At 43.2% G+C, this 21,876-nt stretch overlaps 1 protein-coding gene across 1 annotated transcript in view; it reads left to right on the forward strand.

The window, feature by feature from the left end:
• The window catches only part of LOC111967071 (FERM and PDZ domain-containing protein 3), a 33,138-nt gene extending 11,268 nt beyond the window's left edge, over positions 1–21,870 (forward strand). The window contains 12 exon segments of the mRNA XM_070444642.1: positions 5,603–5,729; positions 10,252–10,341; positions 10,680–10,859; positions 13,389–13,524; positions 14,338–14,820; positions 14,823–14,843; positions 14,846–14,888; positions 14,890–14,978; positions 14,981–15,146; positions 15,148–15,264; positions 16,004–16,008; positions 16,721–21,870. Coding sequence (XP_070300743.1) covers positions 5,603–5,729; positions 10,252–10,341; positions 10,680–10,859; positions 13,389–13,524; positions 14,338–14,820; positions 14,823–14,843; positions 14,846–14,888; positions 14,890–14,978; positions 14,981–15,146; positions 15,148–15,264; positions 16,004–16,008; positions 16,721–19,578 — 4,315 coding nt within the window. The 3' untranslated portion in view covers positions 19,579–21,870.
• Positions 21,871–21,876: the final 6 nt, after the last annotated feature.

The following is a 21,876-nucleotide window of genomic DNA, read 5'->3' on the forward strand; positions in this document are numbered from 1 at the left end:
TTGTTGAGTGTAAGCCCTTCCACACTATAGACCATGATCGAAATTCATGTTTCTTGTTCAATTTGTTTAACCTGTGAAATAGAATTGTATCCTGGGTTACCACAAAACACATGTTTATACAAAAAGTTTAAGGGTTTAGGTAAACAGGTTGATTGAGTAAGGCTATTTGAGCCATGTAAAGGGGGTACCTTTACATATATTAGGTGGGAATTACTTTAGCTTACTTAGGACTCGAGAGGAAAAACTTATTAAGTAGGATTAAATTTGAAGATTGTGGCCAAATAGGTAGTAAGGACAAATGTCCGTTCCTGCATATTATCCACTCGTCTTTAAATATTGGTAAGAACAGGGTGGTTGTACATATGTTTGATAGACAAAAATAATTTTTACAATGCTGTAAAAGAATGAAATTACGGATTACAAAGTTACAATTATTGTCTTTTAAAAATGTGGTCGATTTTAAATTGGATTGTGTTAGTTGTAAAGTGTTTGTTCTGATGGCATGTCTAAATAAGTTTGCTTATCTTGAAAATGAAAAAGTAATTAATGTAGTTTGCAAATATAAGTGGGATTTGTGAGGATGAGACATCCCTGATTACATGTATTTTTACCACAAAAATTGTATCTCCAAAGATTGTTTACCCTATTAATTATTTATATAATGTTTTGTTTTTACTGTGTTATTTTTTATTTAGTTGGTAAAATGATTTCATTAATTCTGCAACAAACCACAAGTAGTGTTTGAAAAATCTGTTCAAGACTTAATTGAAAGTAAATTTTGAAATCATCCACCTCTAAACCCAAAAATTTTTAATTCATTCACTCAATCAAGGGATTTAAGTCGTTAAGTCCATTTTCTTAATGGACTGTGTGTTTATTAGTAACTGGCAATAGTAGTTTACATAAATGCGTCAAGTGAAGACGTTTGGTTGCTACCTTTACACACCATCAAAGACAAGAAATATTCTTTAATAAGAACATATGAATCATTACAGAAACGTATTGTTATGCCTTTATAACAATATTATTAGGACCAAGACTTCGGAGCATTTTGGTTTTCCTAGTATGGATATTATATTGTGCTACATTACATACTATGGATTTGGATACTGACTTTAAAGCAAAATTATAGAACATTACATAATGATGGTGATTAATAATGTGTGATTTAATTCTCCTGTGCTGTTTGTAACTTACTGGTAGTTATACTGATAAGGTTTGAGGAAGAGATTAACAGTTTGACCATTTTTTTATTGATTGGGCAGCTTTGATGATAGCCCAGTCCATGATATTTAAAATCACAGAAATTTATCTGCTCTTGAGATCAAATACACTATCAAGCATTAAATCACATATTATACAGATATATGACGTTAGCATTGGTGGTCCTATAAGCCCTTTCCACAAGAATGGCTTTAGGGTGAGCAGATAACCTGTAGCATGTTTACTTCAAAGTATTTAAACATGAGATACTCTCTAATATTTCAACGGCAATGTGTGTTTGAAATAAAACAAACAAACTGCTATGTTGCTTTTTGTACTTTTACGGTAGATGTTGAACATGTATTGCTACATGTTTCTCAAAGGTATTATTTAAGTGAGTTTCATAGAGATAGAAATGAAGTGATCATCTGTTAAAGAAGTTATTGACTTATGGAACTTGTTTCTTTAGGTTAAATATGTTAATATGAGACTTATTTTTTTAGACACTTTTTGGGTTATTGATTGTTTTTAATATGCTTTATTGAGAAACCTATAGAGGTAGGAACTTACTCATGTTATTTAACATTGGAGCTGAAGTGTTCCTTAACTATTGCAAAGAACGCCTCAGTGGATAACAGTTAATCTTGGTTTATGGCTTATTTTACATTGCTTAAAATAGCTGTAGATACAAGCAGAGTATTGGATGTGCATTAGGGTACAAAACATTTAATTACATTATTGAGTTTGCAACGACACCCTAAGATCATTAAATTTCATGCCGATTATGGATCATGTCCAAAGGTATTAACTTGGCCTGAAACCAGGTATTGGGATTTCATGAGATCAGGATAGACGCCCTACAGGTAGGTCCTGAGTGGATTCATATTTACACAGTCCATTGTTTCAACGCCAGCATTGAAATGAGTAACAGAGTCCAGGAAGCAAGTTGGCATACTCAGTATTGACTTTCATTATCTTGTGATATTCCCAGATACACGTGCAGAGAAGAGTGAGAAGCAACAATAACGGTTGAGATTCATACAGGATGACAAGACGGACACGGTCGCCTAGCTACCTGCTATTGAATCACCACAAGGATGACCAAGTGGGTTTCGCCTACAGAAGTAATGTAATGTCCTGGTTGGGAATGTTTACAACACATGTAAAGGACATAAACAGCACATGTTTAAAAAACGTTTGAAACGACACAGAAGGTTAGAAGATAAACTGCTTAACACTGAGAGTGCAAGATGAAAGGTACTAATGATCCTGAATACTTAGTGTATACGCTATTGCTGGTATCTAGAGAATTTACATGATCGGAAGGTATTTGTGTGACAGAGGGCAGAGATCACCTTGTTCCGGAGGCGGCGATGCTGAGTAGTCTTGAGCAGACTCTGAACAGGTCTTAACACACATCTTCTCTAACTTGATGGTGGGAGTGAGTGAGGGGGAGGAAAGGTTCCCAGACCCCACTCTTCCTGGGAATGGAGAGAAAGAGAAGAGAGGGGGGTATTGAGTAGAGAGCAAAAGGGAGAGAGGAAGAAGAAAGAGAGAGCAGAGAGATAATAGGTCCAGATGCTGCCAGCTGTGGGACCATGTCTAAATCTCAAGGGAGAGACAACCAGGGAAGACTCGAGGCTAGTCCAAATGGCACCCATAGTTCCTTTATAGCCTTGGGGCCCTGGTCAAAGGTAGTGCACTATATAGGGAAGAGGTGCAGTTGGGAAGAATAAAAGACTCCAAGAATACTGCCTTATTTTAGTCACACTGAAGGGTTGACAAGGCACCCCTAGAGTAGACTCAGACAGGAGGCAGAACACTGACCTACTCGTGTCTGTGTGACTGAATGCAAATGCAATGCAATGACTTGCGATGAATGTACATTCATTGTATTCCCTCACACACTATGTGGTTGTTGTTTGTGAATGACTATGTAGGTAACTGATGGATGAATGGTATATGACTGAACTGTAGGTGAGTTAGGATGAATATTCTGGTCTGTAGAGTATGTTAGTTATAGTGTGTATAATGTCTGTCAGAGTGAGTTAGTTATTGAGTAATAATGTCGTTGTAGAGTGAGTTAGTTATATTGGTATAATGTCTTAGAGTGAGTTAGTTATCTGGTATATGTCTGTCTGTAGACTGTTGAGTTAGTTTATTAGTATAATGTCTGTCTGTCAGAGTGAGTTAGTTTATTGGATATAATGTCTTGTCAGAGTGAGTTAGTTATCTGGTATAATGTCTGTTGTACGAGTGAGTTAGTTATCTGGTATAATGTCTGTCTGTAGAGTGAGTTTAGTTATTGGTATAATGTCTGTTGTCAGAGTGAGTTAGTTATCTGGTATAATGTTTGTAGAGTGAGTTTGTTATCTGGTATAATGTCATGTCTGTCAGAGTGAGTTTATTATCTGGTATAATGCTTGTCTGTAGAGTGAGTTAGTTATCTGGTATTATGTTGTCTGTAGAGTGAGTTAGTTATCTGGTATAATGTTGGAGAGTGAGTTAGTTATATCGTATAATGTTTGTCATGTCAGAGTGAGTTAGTTATCTGGTATAATGTCTGTTGTCAGAGTGAGTTGTTATTGGATTAATGTTGTTGTAGAGTGAGTTAGTTATCTGGTATAATGTTGTGTAGAGTGATCGTTAGTTATTGGTATATATGTTTCAAGTCGAGTTGAGTTATTACTGGTATTAATGTTGTTGTCAGAGTGAGTTAGTTATCTGGTCGTATAATGTCTGTTTCTGTAGAGTGAGTTAGTTATTTGGTATAATGTCTGTCAGAGTGAGTTAGTTATCTGGTATAATGTCTGTCGTAGAGTGAGTTAGTTATCTGGTATAATGACTGTCCTGTCAGAGTGAGTTAGTTATCTGGTATAATGATGCTGTTAGAGTGAGTTAGTTATCTGGTATATAGATGTCTGTCAGAGTGAGTTAGTTATCATCGTCTTATAATGTCTGTAGTCAGAGTGAGTTGTTATCTGGTATAATGTCTGTGTCAGAGTGAGTTAGTTATCTGGTATAAGTTCTGTCAGAGTGAGTTATATTGTTATGTTGTAAGGTAGTTTTATATGTTAATGTTGTGTCAGAGTGAGTTAGTTATCTGGTATAATGCTGTTGTAGAGTGAGATAGTTGATTCTGGTTACATGTCTGTCTGATCCAGAGTGAGTTGTTATTGGTATATGTCTGTCAGAGTAGTTAGTTATTCTGGTATAATGTTGTCTGTAGAGTGAGTAGTTATACTGGTATAATGTTGTCAGAGTGAGTTAGTTATCTGGAAAATTTATGCTGTCAGAGTGAGTTAGTTATCTGGTATAATGTCTGTCCAAGAGTGAGTTAGTTATCTGGTATAATGTCTAGTCAGAGTGAGTAGTTATCTGGTATATGTTGTCTGTCAGAGTGAGTTAGTTATCTGGTATAATGTCTGTAGAGTGAGTTAGTTATTGGTATAATGTCTGTCTGTACAAGTGAGTTAGTTATCTGGTATAATGTCTGTCCGTAGAGTGAGTTAGTTATCTGGTATAATGTCTGGCTGTCAGAGTGAGTTAGTTATCGTCGGTATAATGTATGTCCTGTCCAGAGTGAGTTAGTTTTGGTATAAATGTATGTTGTCAGAGTGAGTTAGTTTATATGGTAGTGAATGTCTGATAATGCAGAGGTGAGTTAATATCCTGGTATAATGTCTGTTATACAGAGTGAGTTAGTTATCTGGTATATGTCTGTCAGAGTGAGTTAGTTATCTGTATAAGGTTGTACAGTAGAGTGAGTAGTTTCTTGGTATAATGTATGTCTGTCCAGAGTGTGTTAGTATGACCAGATAACTAACTCACTCTGACAGACATTATACCAGATAACTAACTCACTCTGACAGACAGATATTCATTCATTTTACTAATTTAGCAGATACTCTTATCCAGAGTGACATACAATCAGTGCATTCAACTAGAAAACAACCACATAGTGTGTGAGGGAAGACAATGAAATGACATTCATCGCAAGTCATTGCATTGCATTGCATTCAGTCACACAGACAGAGTAGAGTCAGTGTTCTGCCTCCTGTCTGAGTCTGACTCTGAGGGGGKCCTTGTCAACCCTGTCAGTGTGACTGAAAATAGGAGCAGTAGCTTCTTGAGTCTTTGATTGCTTCCCAACTGGCACCCTATTCCCTATATAGTGCACTACCTTTGACCAGGGCCCACAAGGCTATAAAGGGAATAGGGTGCCATTTGGGACGTAGCCCTCGAGTCKTCCCTGGGGGTCTCTCCCTGAGATTTAGACATGGTCCCACAGCTGTCAGCATCTGACTGATTATACCATCTCTCTCTCTCTTTCTTTCTTCCTCTCTCCCTTTTGCTCTCTACTCTAACCCCTCCTCTCTTTCTTTCTCTCCATTCCCAGGAAGGAGTGGGGTCTGGAACCTTTCCTCCCCCTCACTCTACTTCCCACCATCAAGGAGAAGAATGTGTGTAAGACCCTGTCACAGCTGCTCAAGACCTATCAGCATCTGCCGCCCTCCGGCAACAAGGTGATCTCTCCTCTCTGTCACACAATGACCTTCCGATCAGTAAATATTCTCTAGATACAGCATAGCTATAACACTAAGTATTTCAGATTCATTGTACCTTTCATCTTGCACTCTCAGTTAAGCAGTTTATCTTCTGACTGGCTGTGGCGTTTCAAACGTGTTTAAACAGTGTGCTGATGTCCCTTTACATGGTGAAACAGTGCCACCAACAGGACATGTACATTTCTGTAGGCGAGAATCCACTGGTCATCCTTGGGTGAATCTCAATRGCAGGAGCTAGCGACCGTGTCCGTCTTGTCATCCTTGGGTGAATCTCAACCGTATTAAGTGGCTTCTCCTCTTCTTCATCACTGATCTGAAATCACAAGATAAGTGAAAGCAATACGGAGGATGCCAACTTGGCTCCTGGACTCTGTTTACGCATTTCAAGGCTGCGTTGAAACAATGACTGGTAAATGATCCAAGACCAGCTCAGTTAATCCCTACCATTGAAACAATGACTGGTAAATGATCCAGGACCAGCTCAGTTAATCCCTACCGTTGTGACAATGAGTCGTCATAATGCTGCATSAAATGTACATGATCTTAGGGGCGTTGGCAAACGCAATGTAAGTAATTAAATGTTTGTACCCCTAATTGCACCGAATACTTCTGTTWATYCTACAGCTATTGTAAGCAGTAATCATAAGCCTATAAACCAGAGTTACACTGTTAGCACTGAGGCGGTGTGCAATAGTAGGTAGACCACTTCAGCTCCAATGTAAATAACATGAGTAAGTCTACCTCTGATAGTTTCTCAATAAAGCATTAAAAACAATCAATCAACCCAGAAAAGTGCTAAAAATAGCCCATATTAACATATGTAACCTAAGAAACAAGGTCCATGAAGTCAATAACTTGCTTGTAACAGATGACATTCATATTCTATCTCTGAAACTCACTTAGAATAATACCTTTGATGAAACAGTGGTAGCAATACATGGTTCTAACATCTACCGAAAAGACAGAAATGCCAACRGAGGCGGTGTTGCTGTTTATATTCAGAACCACATTCCTGTAAAKMTTAGAGASKATCTMATGTTAAATACTGTTGAAGTAAYATGGCTACAGGTTCATYTGCCTCACCTAAAGCCCATTCTKGTGGGAAGCTGCTATAGACCACCAAGTGCTAACAGTCAGTATCTGGATAATATGTGTGAAATGCTTGATAGTGTATGTGATCTCAACAGAGAAATATATTTTCTGGGTGATTTAAATATTGACTGGCTATCATCAAGCTGCCCAATCAAGAATAAAATTCAAACTGTAATCAGTGTCTGCAACCTGGATCAGGTTGTCAGTCAACCTACCAGGGTAGTTACAAACAGCACAGGAATTATATCATCAACATGTATTAATCACATCTTTATTAATGCTGCAGATATTTGCTTTAAAGCAGTATCCAAATCCATAGGATGTAGTGATCACAGTATAAAAGCCATATCTAGGAAAACCAAAGTTCCGAAGGCTGGGCCTAATATAGTGTATAAGAGGTCATACAATACGTTTTGTAATGATTCATATGTTGATGTAAAGAATATTTGCTGGTCTGTGGTGTGTAAGAGGAGCAACCAAACGCTGCACTTGACGCATTTATGAAACTACTTATTCCAGTTACTAATAAGCACACAGCCATTAAGAAAATGACTGTAACAACTTAAATCCCCTTGGATTGATGAGGAATTGAAAAATTGTGTGGTTGAGAGGGATGAGGCAAAAGGTATGGCAATTAAGTCTGGCAGATTGGCAAACATACTGCAAATTAAGAAATCATGTGACTAAACTAAATAAAAAATAACACATAAAAACAAAAACATTATATAAAGAATGATAGTAAAAAGCTTGAAATAMAATTTTTGGGGAAAAAACATTGAATCAGATGGCTCATTCATCACAAAGCCCACTGATATTGCAAACTACATGAATTACTTTTTCATTGGCAAGATAAGCAAACTTAGGGATGACATGCCAGCAACAAACACTGACACTACACATCCAAGTATATCGGACCAAATTTTGAAAGACAAGAATTGTACTTTTGAATTCCGTAAAGTCAGCGTGGAAGAGGTGAAAAAGTATTGTTGTCTATCAACAATGACAAGCCACCGGGTCTGACAATCTGGATGGAAAATGACTGAGGATAATAGCAGACGACATTGCCACTCCTATTTGCCACATCTTCAATTTAAGCCTACTAAAAAGTGTTTGCCCTCAGGCCTGGAAGGAAGCTAAAGTAATTCCGCTACCTAAGAATAGTAAAGCCCCCTTTACAGGCTCAAATAGCTGACCAATCAACCTGTTACCAACCCTTAACTTTTGGAGAAAAGTTGTGTTTGACCAGATACAATGCTATTTCACAGTAAACAAATTGRCAACAGAATTTCAGCATGCTTATAGGGAAGGACACTCAACAAGCACAGCACTTAAACAAATGATGATTGGCTGAGAGAAATTGATGATAAAATTATTGTGGGGGCTGTCTTGTTAGACTTAAGTGCAGCTTTGGACATTATCGATCATAGTCTGCTGCTGGAAAAACATGTGTATGCTTTACACCCMCTGCTATAATGTGGATAAAGAGTTACTTGTCTAACAGAACACAGAGGATGTTATTTAATGGAAGCTCCTCAAATATAATCCAGGTAGAATCAGGAATTCCCCAGGGTAGCTGTTTAGGCCCTTGCTTTTTTCAATTTTTACTAACAACATGCCACTGACTTTGATTAAAGCCAGAGTGTCTATGTATGCTGTTAAGCSGAGCGACACCGGGGAWCCCAAGAGCAGACGCAGATGAGGAAACGGGGATGAATGACCCAAAATATTTGTTGCACAGAGAGATATGGAGTGCAGATCCGGGGTAGCTTGGATGAGTTGCAGAAAAACCAGATGCGTGGAGAACGGTTTGGTATTGGCTGAGTAGAACAGGGTAAACAGGTCCTGAGGGGAATCCAAGGTGGTGGTGGTGAGATGTGAACAGGAGACAGGAGCCAGAGCGGTAATGAGCAGAGATTACGATCTGGCAGAGGGGAAGTGGCAAGACTGAGTATTTGTAGAGGTTTGATATGGAACGAGTTGCAGCTGGTAGGGATCTGCTCTGACTCCAGCCACCTGTCTCCAACCACAGAATCACACAGAGAGGGAGAGGGAGGGGAGAGGGAGAGGGAGAGGAGAGGGAGAGGGAGAGGAGAGGGAGGGAGAGGGAGTACAGGGGGAGTAACTGCAGGTCAAGAAGACACCGGATGAACAACGCGAGGGCCGTAGCAGGAGCGATGTGACATATGCGGATGACTCAACATTACACGTCAGCTACTACAGCGACTGAAATGACTGCAACACTCACAAAGAGCTGCAGTTAGTTTCAGAGTGGGTGGCAAGGAATAAGTTAGTCCTAAATATTTCTAAAACTAAAAAGCATTGTATTTGGAACAAAACACTCACTAAACCCTAAACCTCAACTAAATCTTGTAATAAATAATGTGGAAATTGAGCACGTTCAGATGACTAAACTGATTGGAGTAACACTAGATTGTAAACTGTCATGGTCAAAACATATAGATACAACAGTAGCTAGAATGGGGAGAAGTCTGTCTATAATAAAGCATTGCTCCTCCTTCTTACAAACACTATCAACAAGGCAGGTCCTACAAGCCCTAGTTTTGTTGCACCTTGACTACTGTTCAGTCGTGTGGTCAGGTGCCAACAAAAAGGAAAATTGCAATTGGCTCAGAACAGGGCAGCACGGCTGGCCCTTGGATGTACACATAGAGTTAATATTAATAATATGCATGTCAATCTCTCCTGGCTGAAAGTGGAGGAGAGATTGACTTCATCACTAATTGTATTTTGAGAGATATTAACATGTTGAATGCACCGAGCTGTCTGTCTAAACTACTGGCACACAGCTAGGACACCCATACATACGCCAAAGTACCTGCCACAAGAGGTCTCTTCACAGTCCCCAAGTCCAGAACAGACTATGGGAGGCACACAGTACTACATAGAGCCATGACTACATGGAACTCTATTYCACATCAAGWAACTGACWCAAGCAGTAAAATTAGATWWAAAAAMASAKAAAAAARCACCTTATGGAACAGYGGGGACTGTGAAGYAACACAAACAKWGGCACAGACACATGCATACACATACACACACACGATAACATACRCACTATACATACACATGGATTTAGTACTGTAGATATGTGGTGGAGTAGGGGCCTGAGGGCACACAATGTGTTGTGAATGTATTGTAAWGTTTTTAAAATTGTATAAACTGCCTTAAATTTGCTGGACCCCAGGAAGAGTAGCTGCTGCTTTGGCAGCAGCTAATGGGGATCCATAATAAAAACAAATACAAATACAACTAGGTTTTTCATTTCACCTGTGATGTTAGTGCAGATCAAGGAGAGGAGACGAGTAGAGGAAGCCACTAGAGACTATTGAGACTGGGCCCTTGAGTGTTGTGTTGTGTCTACTGACAGGTCCCTCCTCTCCAGGGAAAGCTGCAGTACATGCGTGTGCTCAACGATCTTCCGCCCTTTGGAGGCTTGCTGTTCCACACCGTCGGACTAGTAATGGCAACATTCTCTTATAAACATGCCCATATCGTATTCCCACATTATAGTATATGAGTCCCACTCCTTTATGATGAATTTCTCTTATGTCAAGGTACAGCTCATGTTYATGTTTTCCTGTAGCCTTGTAGCATCCYAGGCCAGACATCCAAACTGATATAACAAGTATRGTCAACTCCAAATTGATACTACATACATGTGTATACATATACTACAGTACATATMATTTTGAAGAATGCATGTTTCTGAATTAAGTTCTATGCTGTTGTTCCATGAATTCAGAGCTCTCTCTGTGTTAATAGAATTGATTGATTGATTGACTGATTGATCCACAGGATGAGAAGCAGTCGGCCACTACGCTGCTGGTGGGTCCGCGGCACGGCATCGGTCATGTGATCGACCTGAAGAACAACCTGACCACGGTTCTGACAGAGTTCAGTCGCGTTGCTAAGATACAGCTGCACCGGGAGAACCAGGGCGTTGCCCGCGTAGAGGTGGCCATACAGGAGGCCAAGGTATGTGACAGATTGAACACATGTACAACTATAGATCTAGAAGGACATTGTGAAGCCCAGGGTGGAACTCATTGCACCATACTAGTAGGCCATGGTACCAAACATAGATKTTTCGCTGCACAGAAGAATTCCTTTCAAATTCAATTAAGTCAAACCTGTGAGATAAACCAAGTTGAAGTACCGGTATGGTCATTATATTAAATATACAGTAAAATGCTTTGTTGAAGCCTCCAAACTCATTTCCATCCTCTGTGTATGAAGATGTGTGTGTTTCGGAGGGGCTGAGATAAAGCCAATACATAGTGCATTCAGGAAGTATTCTGACCTCTTGACTTTTTCCACATTTTGTTACGTTACAGCCTTATTCTAAAATGGATTAAATAGTTTTTTCCCCCTTCGTCAATCTACACACAATACCCCATAATGTCAAAGCAAAAACTGTTTTTATCAATTTTAGCAAATTGCTACAAATAAAAAAACGGAAATATCACATTTACATAAGTATTCAGTACTTTGTTGATGCACCTTTTGCAGCAATTTCAGCCTTGAGTTTTCTTAGGTATGACGCTACAAGCTTGGCACACCTGTATTTGGGGAGTTTCTCCCATTCTTCTCTGCAGATCCTCTCAAGCTCTGTCAGGTTGGATGGGGAGTGTCGCTGCACAGCTATTTTCAGATCTTTCCAGAGTTGTTTGATCAGGTTCAAGTCTGGGCTCTGGCTGGGCCACTCAAGGACATTCAGTGACTTGTGTCATGGAAATTCAGTACTGAGAGAGATTTGGTCATTTCTTCAAACAATCATCTTTATTTAATATCAATTATTGCAATAATGAGGCTGGTCGACCCTCCCACGCCTGAGTGTTGGACCGAGTAACCTAACCTTCACACAAATGCAGAGTACTATAYATAGCTGACACTAACAATGCTCAGTCATGGTTGGTTTAACCCTCCTCATGCAGACCAAGGAGCATCGTAAGCCACTCTGGGTTCATCCTGTTGTTATCTGCACGTGGGTTGTTGTCTTAACCCCATCCTGGTTTAGTTTCCCAGATGCAAGGATAATTTTGAGACAATGAGGAATTGTTCTAAACTCCTCCTGGCTATCTCCATCTCGGTTACACCCACCACATCTTGTCTACGTAATGCAGTCTTTAACTCATTTGTCAGCTCAAGTCATCTCTGGTGACCATACGCCCAAATTAGCTGCAGGGAACTAGAGTGGAGCATATGAAAACGCAGAATTAAACAAACCAGAAATATCCTATTTGTTAACTATTATTGCTAACTATTAATATCAAACAAACCAGGTAAATATGTCATTTTTCTATCACAGCCACTCCTGCGTTGTCTTGGCTGTGTGCTCAGGGTCATTGACCTGTTGGAAGGTGAACCTTCGCCCAAGTCTGAGATCCTGAGCCCTCTGGAGCAGGTTTTCRTCAAGGATCTCTCTGTACTTTGCTCCATTCATCTTTCCCTCRATCCTGACTAGTCTTCTAGTTCCTGCCACTGAAAAACATCTGCACAGCATCATGCTGCCACCACCATGCTTCACCATAGGSATGTTGCCAGGTTTCCTCCAGACGAGACGCTTGRCATTCAGRCCAAWGAGTTCAATCTTGGTTTCATCAGACCAGAGAATCTTGTTTCTCATGTTTTGAGAGTCCTTTAAGGTCCTTTTGGTGAACTCCAAGTGGGCTGTCATGTCTGGCCCCTCTAACATCCATAAAGGCCTGATTGGTGGAGTGCTGCAGAGATGGTTGTCCTTCTGGAAGGTTCTCCCATCTCCACAGAGGAACTCTGGAGCTCTGTCAGAGTGACCATTGGGTTCTTGATCACCGCCCTTACCAAGGCCCTTCTCCCCTGATTGCTCAGTTTGGCCGTGCGGCCAGCTCTAGGAAGAGTCTTGGTGGTTCTAAACTTCTTCCATTGAAGAATGATGGAGGCCACTGTGTTCTTGGGGACCTTCAATGCTGCAGAAGTGTTTGGTACCCTTCCCCAGATCTGTGCCCCGACACAATCCTGTCTCGGAGCTCTACGGACAGTTCCTTCGACCTCATGGCATGGTTTTWGCCCTGCCATGCACTGTCAACTCTTGGACCGTATGTCCAATCAATTGAATTTACCACAGGTGGACTAAAATCAAGTTGTAGAAACATCTCAAGGATGATCAATGGAAACAGGATGCACCTGAGCTCATTTTTGAGTCTCATAGCAAAGGGTCTGAATACTTATGTAAATAAGGTATTTCTGTTTTTAGTTTTTATACATTTGCAACAATTTCTAAAAACCTGTTTTCACTTTATGGGGTATTATGTGTAGATTGATGAGGAATAAAAATAATTCAATAATTTTTAGAATAAGGCTGTAGCGTAACAAAATATGGAAAAAGTTAAGGGGATCTGAATACTTTCCTAATGCACTGTACATCATTGGATAAAGCAGAAGACACATTTCCGTTGGACCTTGTGTACAATTGGACAATAAAGAAATCTACATCTGAAACGTAATTATCCACTCCCACCCCTGCAGCCTCTGGTCCTGTTGATGGAGTGGCCTGATGCCAGTAACTTCGCCTGTCTCATCTCCGGCTACTACAAGCTGTTTGTGGATCCCAAACGAACCATCTACCACCTGACTCCTGGTCAGTCTTATATGATCAAGGCAGGTATGTTAGTAGTCACCTCCTTGATTTATACTGCTAGTTAGGACTTGCAATGAAACTGTATATTTACAATATCTGTTGTTTAAGAAATGGATCTGTAGGTCTAGTSTTTCGGGAGGTTGTTATGGAGATTCCATTATTATTAGCTTTAGATAAAACTGAAAATGTTTTTCATTTACGGTTAAAATCCTTTCCATATTCTTTGCTTTGGCTACATTTTCTATCAATAAAACTCAACATCCAAACTCAGTATCCAAAGGCACATTGACTGAATATCAGTTTGCATCTCAAGGATTCCATTTACAGGTTTTAGTGTGTGTCTGCAAGTGTGAGGCATTGCATGTAAACCATTATACTGCAACCAACTCTACTCAATCCAACTGGACTGAGACCTGCTTCTCCATAATGCATATGTGCATCCGGACCTAAGCCATATCAACAGCTACCAATCACCTCTGCTGTCGCTCCTCCCATCTCCATCCTGAGATCTCATCTTCATCGGACTATTCTCTCCCTTTTCCTTGCATAGGGTAACATTTTGTGGTTTTGGCTTGCTTTTTTTCTGTGAAATATACATGTAATATTCAAACATTCACAGCTCTGTTTCCATCTGCTGTGGTGGTGTGCCTGCATGAGAGGAAGGCCGCTACGTCCCATAACATCCCACCAGACTTACCTCCAACTCCAGTCTCCAGCATCCATCACTGAAAAAATCCACCAGCCTTCTCCTCTATTTTCCCATAAGGACCCACTCCATCCTCCCATGCGMTTCCTCACCTCTCAGCCTCTCAACTGCTCTGACAATTCTGTCCGCAGATTACAGAGGTTCCCACCASGCCCACCCGCGCTCCGGCACCACAGCAGCGTCCAGTGGGGACCGACGAGGGGACGAGAGGGAAAGACCCCATACGAGGGACCCAGGGTCCCAGTCTCAGAWTACAGCGACCGCCCCACAGCCCGCAGAGTCCCAACACCTGGGTCTTTGCCACGTCCATCTCCGGGAGCAACAACAGCTGCAGGAGCTCCAAATGCAGGCAGAACCCGAGCTCGACGTCAACGAGAACTTAATTTCCCAAGAGGCACCAGGGCGGCCACGTACCAAGTCTGACCCGACGCTGCAGAAAACGGAGAGGATCGGCGGGAGGCCGGAAAGCCCCGTCCAGGAGAGCTCAGTGGTCTTCAGGAGCAGAGCCCAAACCATGGGGCAGTCCCAGCGAGCTACACGGTTCTTCTGTGACTCCTGCAAGGCCAGGTTGCAGGCAGTAGGTGGCTGTGTTGCCGGTGGACGCAGCGGCGCCTCATCGAGCAGTGCTCCAGCGCCTGTGCTCCCGCGATGGAGGTGCAGTAGACCTGATGCCCTCTCCCCCGGGGAAATGAGAGAGGAGGAAGAAGAGGTGAGGACGTAGGAAAGCTGGCAGCTGCCCTCGCGGCCATTGCTGCTCCTCCACCTGGGTTCAGGGCAACAGCTCGGACGAAGATGACGCAAAAGGCGGAAGCTCGCCCCAAACCCGTCACCCGTCCAAGCTGCAACCGGGCTGCAGTCAGCAAGAGCTCTGCCAAGGCTCTCTTCCAAGGAAGTGGTACCAGCTCGAGGATGTCCGGTGACGTTGAATAGACAACGTGGCACGAGACAGTACGGGACCATGCCCAGGAGCTGGATGATGCTCTGGTGTCCACTCTGCAGGCCTTGGGCCCTAGCGCATCAGAGGACTCTCCCATCACCCAACGACAGCTCAGACAACAGCTCACATGCCGCGCTCATCCTGCTGTATCATTCCTCATTACGCAGACGTCAATTAACAAGAGGCATCTTAATGCTAATCGCGCTTCATTTTTCCACGGTGATATGGAGTAAACAAATGGGCACTTTGAATTGATTTTTATACACTGAGTGTACAACACATTAGTATTGAGTGGTTCCACCTCGATTATGCCCGTACAGCTTAGTACAGATCGATGCGAAGTGTTTGAAAATTTTCCCTTATGGAGGATGCTGGGCAATGTTGACTCTTTTCTACACCTACGCTTACCACAGTTCGACGTTTACGTCTATCCCTGGCAACTGTTGTGAGTGGTAGAATTACTGACAATGTATCACGTTGTTCGTGTTTGATCACGCACACCATCAGTGTTCCGTCGGCTAGCAACTGTGGGAATGCAATGTGCGCGCTGGCACTTATACTACCAGTACCTACCCAAAGTGCGCCCTGGCCAACTACTACCATACTCCCTTACCAAAAACCAGTGGGCGGCACTACTGAGGCATACCACTATAAACGCAGTGTGAACCTGGCACCTATTAGCCTATGAACTACAAACCCAGTGCGCCTGGCACCTACTACCATACCCCGTTCTAAGGCACTTAAATCTTTTGTCTTGCCCATTCACCCTCTGAATGACACACGTACAATGATTAAAGTGCATTGAACAAGTGACATCAATAAGGGATCATATCTTCACCTGGTCAGTCTGTCATGGAAAGAGCAGGTGTTCCTAATGTTTTGTACACTTCAGTGTAGATGAAGGGGAGGAGACAGGTTAAAGAAGGATTTTTAAGCCTTGAGACATGGATTGTGTATATGTGTCATCCAGAGGGTGAATGGGCAAGACAAAATATTGAAGTGCCTTGAACGGGATATTSTAGTAGCTRCCAGGCACACTGGTTTGAGTGTGTCAAAAATTGCAATGCTGCAGGGGTTTTCACGCTCAACAGTTTCCCGYGTGTACAACTGTGGGAAGCATTGTAGTCAACATGGGCCAGTATCCCTGTGGAACACTTTAGACAACTTGTTGAGTCCATGCCCTGATGAATTGGGGCTGGATTGACAGCATAATTCAAGTTCAAAGCTTTAACATCCCAAAACAGGAACAAAAAGACTTTGTTTTGATGTGTTGTTTTACAGCATACTGCTTGATACTGAACATAGACTCTTGTGTTGTATCTTTTGATAGCAAGAGAAACACAAGAGTTCACTCAGTCTTCATTAAAATTCAGTTTGATGCAAAACAAGGTTTTGCTCACAGACGGTTAGCAGAGCTTTAAAAGAAACATCAAGAGATTTTTACAAGTGTAAGTACTTAGAAACAGTGTATTTGRTGTGCCATCTTTCAGAAATCAATTACTGTTTTCCATCTGTCTGTGATATTGTATGACGCCCGTGTGACCCTGATAGTGTCTTGTGTTTCTTTCTTTCCATAGGGTTGATTGTGTTGGCGGCCATTACGCCTGAGTCATCGCTAGACTCAGGGCACGAGACCAACTCCTCTGAGCTGACAGACGTCTCAGARATGGTGTCGGCCATGAAGCAGCACCAGAACCAGGCCTACCTGCTGGCCCACCACATCAGCAAGGAGCGTATCTTCAGTCGCAGAGACTTCCCCTTGGCCATACCAGGCTGCACCGCCCAGACTATTGGAGGCGGTGCATTCTCCATGGGTCAGATCCGCAGCGGCTGCCCCTCGAAACCAATGATCCTCAGTAAGACTGTTCCCCTAAAGCKTAGCCCTGGTCAGGAGACTGCCAGTCCAGGTCTCAGCACAGTGGAGCAGAGGAGTGACGTTACCCAAGACCCAACGCAGAGTGAGCCGAGTGAAGGCAAGAAGGCAAAACCAGAGCCCACCAAAGCGTGCACCCCAGACCACCCTGCGAAGTCACCTGAGGAGCTGAAAGTCTCCGATCCAGGGCAGGCACCTAAGGTCGGCAAGGATCAGAGGTTGCCCGGTACTGCTGTGGGCAAACTAAGCCCGAATTTCGCTGCRGGGGTCAAGGGGAAGAAGTCTGGGCCTCTGAGCCCAGACACTACCAACAAAGCCTTACCCATTCTCTTGCCTGTGGACAGAACTGCCTCCGCCAAGATTTGCCCCACAAACATGTGCCAAGATGCCGAGACTGCCTCTAGCAAGACCATCAAGCCTTCAAGCTCTAAAGACCTCTTGCCAATTGATGACCTGTTCTGCACGTGCCCAGTTAGAGAACCCGGGCCACAGCTAAGACTGAAGGATCCACATACCCAAAAGGTGGTGGTGTTCCACTCCTCTTCCCCGACAGATGATGAGCGTCTTTGTGCCAAAGGCCTCCAACTGGCCAGCAGCAAAGAGAGCGCAGCGAGAGGAGCAGGAGAAGACCCCATCTTGGCCAAGCCCAGACCCCAGGTCCCAACCAAGTACTCCCAGTCCCCACACATGCCTGTGAAAGCTGAGAGGAAGGAAGCAGCAGAGGCCAAGGCAGAGAGGTCCCAGGGTAAAGCTCAAGCTGAGCCACATAAATGCCCCCTGAAGACACTACCTCTCCTGGGAGACCCCACACACCCTACCTGCTCTGTGGACAAGGTCTCCACTCTCCCATCTGCCAACAGCAAGAACCAGGGTGGCGGTAAAGGGAAGGCTCAGCGTAGCGCTCCCTTCCTAAGTATCAAGAACCTTCTGTCGGCCACCTTCCCAGCTCGGATTCGACGGGAGACTGATGAGCGCCGAGCCCAGCTCCAGAAGGTCCGGCAGTACGAGTTAGAGTTTCTGGAAGAACTTCTGAAGCCCAAATCATCTGGGGGCGAGTACCTACCCCAGGGATCCTCGCCAGTCCCCTCATGCACCCCATGTGCTTGCCAGCTCCTTACAAGTCCTGTGCTAAAAGCCCCTGGAATCTCCAGAGAACAGCGCCGCAGCTGCGACTGCAAGAGGATGTGCAGAGGCATCCGACTGCCCGATACGCCGGTCGGCTCAATTGCAGAGACACAGCAGCATAGGGGCAGAGAGAGACCCCTCTCCAAGACCCCTCCAGCGACCTCCAAAACCCCTCACCCCCAGGGAGGTCAGAGGAGACCTCAGACCTTAGAGATCAAGACCACCCGAATCCGCTCGACCAGTCTGGAGTCACRGGAACCCAGGGGGGAGCAGGCTTCCTGCTTGCCCACCTGCACGTCTCGCACACCAGACTGCATGGGCGCCCCGCAGTACAAGAAGCTCCAGAGGCGGTATAGCATCGGTGAGGTGGACAACTCTGAAGGCACCCAGCTGTACACCGAGATCAAACCCAAAGCAAAGAACCTGGAGAAGGAGATGGAGCGAGTGAGGGCCGCAGGGCTGAGGCTTCCAACAACCGTGGAGCCCGTTCACAATCAAACTGAAACTCACACGACTGCTGCAGAGGCAAAGGGGAAAAAAGGAGTGTTCTTCATMCAGGGAGAAGAGCTGCTGAGGGAGAGCAGAGAGGGGGCGCCGACGGAGATACTGCTGGGGCTGCCTAGCGAGGACAGTGATGACAGGGAGAAGTGCTGCTCTTTCTGTTTCTGCTACAGGAAGTGTGAAGCGGCAGACGAGAGCAGCGAGAAAGAAGAGCTCTCCTACTCCACCACCCTCCAGGTCCTGCCCGGGATGCAGCGGGGCTCTCAGACCTTGCCCATTGTCAGCAAAACGCTCCAGGTTCTCCACGCTGAGGGCTGCAGTGGGGAGGAGGAGGAAGTAGAGGAAGAAGAAGAAGAAGAGCCGCAGACACAGGAGATCGACCTCCGGGCATGCGGGACTCTGGAGGGGAGCCTGGCGAGGGTCGAATCCCTGCAAGGAAAGACGTTCAGCCTGCCGGACGGTTTCCTCAATGCCCAGCTGGATGCTAATGAGCTGCTAGCCATCCTGCGTCAGTGCGCTAACATTCCCCARGTGGATAACGAATCACGCCTACAGCCGTCCCGGATCGTCGAGTACAAGCAGGAGCTGGCAGTGCGCTTCAAGGAGTTCAGGGCGGCGTGCCGGCGGGTGGCGAGCGTTGAGAAGAGCCCCACTCGCATGCTGAGCGTTGTTACGGCCAGCTTCCTGGTCCTCTGCGAACTGACTCAGACCTTCATCAAGCTGGTTAGAGGGGTGCGTTCAGAGGCCCAAAGGCTGCAGCTGCTGAGGAAGGTTGAAGAGGTTGCTATCAATTACACTTTGCTGTTGCGTGCAGCCGAGGAGGCGATGGGCCACTCCAGTAGCCTGCCTAACAAGAGCGTGAGTCCCCAAGTTACTACAACCACCACCAACATGGGCTCCCTCTCTCGCCCAATCAAAACCCTGCCTACCCAGTAGAGACAAAGAATGGGGAAGTTAGTAAATAATCATATATGACAGTTGGGAGGGTGGGTGGCTGGGCCCACACTCCCAATGTTCAGTAGTTATTTATTGTTTACAGGACATGCAATGATCCATCCTCAGCAAAAATCGCAATGCAACTGCTCCATTATGCGTTTACAGGGGCTGTGGCAGTTGCAGCCTAGAGTGGCCCTGTGGTGTTCTAGCATAAGAGACAGACGCCTGGGCACCGCTGTACAAAAGGTGCAAGGACCGACACCTCTGAAACGCTGGGTGAAAACAGGGCTAACCACTCCTCCATGTCAACTCTCACATTACACAGATCCTTCTCATTCTTTTCGATGTATATTTGAGTTGTATCTTTTTAGCAAAGTATACCATTTTGTGGAGAATAAAAAATAATGAAAATAATATATAAAATGATATTGAGTATAACAAATATAAAGAGTAATACATCTACAATAAATCTTCAGACATTTTAATGTGCTCTGGGAAAAAATACCGCAGAGAAAACGTCAAAGTAGCGAATTCTGTGAATTAGGTAGTCCAAAGCCTGGGTTAGTAGTTGACGTGTTTGTTTGTTAAATTTTCTAACTGTTGTGACACAATAAGTTCTGTTGGTCATCTGGACAATGTCATGACCTGCACTTCAACAATATCACATACATCACATTCAGAATGTTGGAAATTGTACCTCCTGTAAGATTGGAAAATCCACACATTTGAATTGGGTTGATATAAAACAAACATGGGGGCCATTTACTCATCTGTAGAATAAAACCACCGGTATGTAACACCTAGTGTGGGCAGACATAACAGAAACGCTAACTCACTAGTAGCTAACCAATCAGCTGGTTAGGATCAATGTTCTTCATGAAGGAAATGAAGGCAGCTCCGCTCTGCAGTATTTAGTGTAGTCAACCTCACATTGCTGTCTTGGTTAGAGACATACACACAGTACTCACACACGACAATCACAATCCACACTAAACCGGCACATCAACACTTGTAAATGAGAGATCCACTTTAGCAAGCTTAGCCTTCTACTTTTGCACAGCCTTCAGCATTTGCTCCTGCTCACACATGATCTACGTTCATGTTTTGTTTACATTCAGTCAACTGAACACTGCTCTAGAAAACAAACTCCTCATACACCTTCCATTTTATAAACTATTTCATCTTAGAAAAGATTCAAGTTGCTATATTCTTCTCTACAATAATTTTACAGGATTCTGTGTCACAAACAATTCAATGGGGTTATACTTTTTGCTCTCTATATGTGCTGTTATCCCTTGTGCAATACAGGAGATATATATAAATCACTAACACACAAAGTAGTTTTCTATGTATTTTAATAAAACTGACAACTGTGTATTCTGTCTGAAAACGTCTTTCTGTCTCATCCTGTTGTCAAACCACAGAGATGGAAGCAGCCTACAGCTAACCTCAACAGAAACTATTCAGACTCTGTCCGTAACTGTTATACTCTGACAGGATACTGTTCATACCAGGCCACGTGAATTCTTTCACTGCGCTACTGTCTTGCATGTTTCTCCAATTCTACCTTTGTTCTTGGAGTTACAAGAAGCAGAAACGGTCAAGTTACCAGTGGTGTTGGCAGATACAGTGTTACTACTAGTTTTATGAAGTGAGAAAGAAAGAATATACACCCACAAAAAATATGAGGAGGCTACTTATGCCAATAATGTTTTGCAATGGAAATTCTGTATGCGGAGTTGTGTTATTCTACACTCAAGATGTAAATATTGTAAAACAGTGGGAATATTTGTGAGCCTGGAAAACACTTTTAAATTACTAACTGACGTGTGAAGTTTGGTTCCGAATTCTTCACCGTTTTGTAAAAAAAGAGAAAACATGTCTGTACTGTATCATTTATAGTAGTTATGTTCCATAGAAAACTAATAGCGAAAACTTATATTTTAAGAGTATATAATGAGTATAAAGCATGGGACATGTTTATTTTTTATAAAAACTAAATATTTACTGTATCAAGCAACATTCTCTCATCATGACCACCTGGAAATGTTTTCAAACATTTCGTTTTTGACGTAATGATAATATACAAATATATTGTGTGGTTGTCATTGTTGAGTTGCGTTGTTGCCATATTGTGAATGTGTCTCTATGTTCCATAACATAATGGACCTTTGTTCCATAACATAATGGACCTATATTCCATAATGTAATGGACCTATATTCCATAACGTAATGGACCTATATTCCATAACATAATGGACCTATATTCCATAACGTAATGGACCTTTGTTCCATAAC

Source organism: Salvelinus sp. IW2-2015, linkage group LG8 (assembly GCF_002910315.2).
Source record: "Salvelinus sp. IW2-2015 linkage group LG8, ASM291031v2, whole genome shotgun sequence".
In the NCBI taxonomy this organism is placed as follows: Eukaryota; Metazoa; Chordata; class Actinopteri; order Salmoniformes; family Salmonidae; genus Salvelinus; species Salvelinus sp. IW2-2015.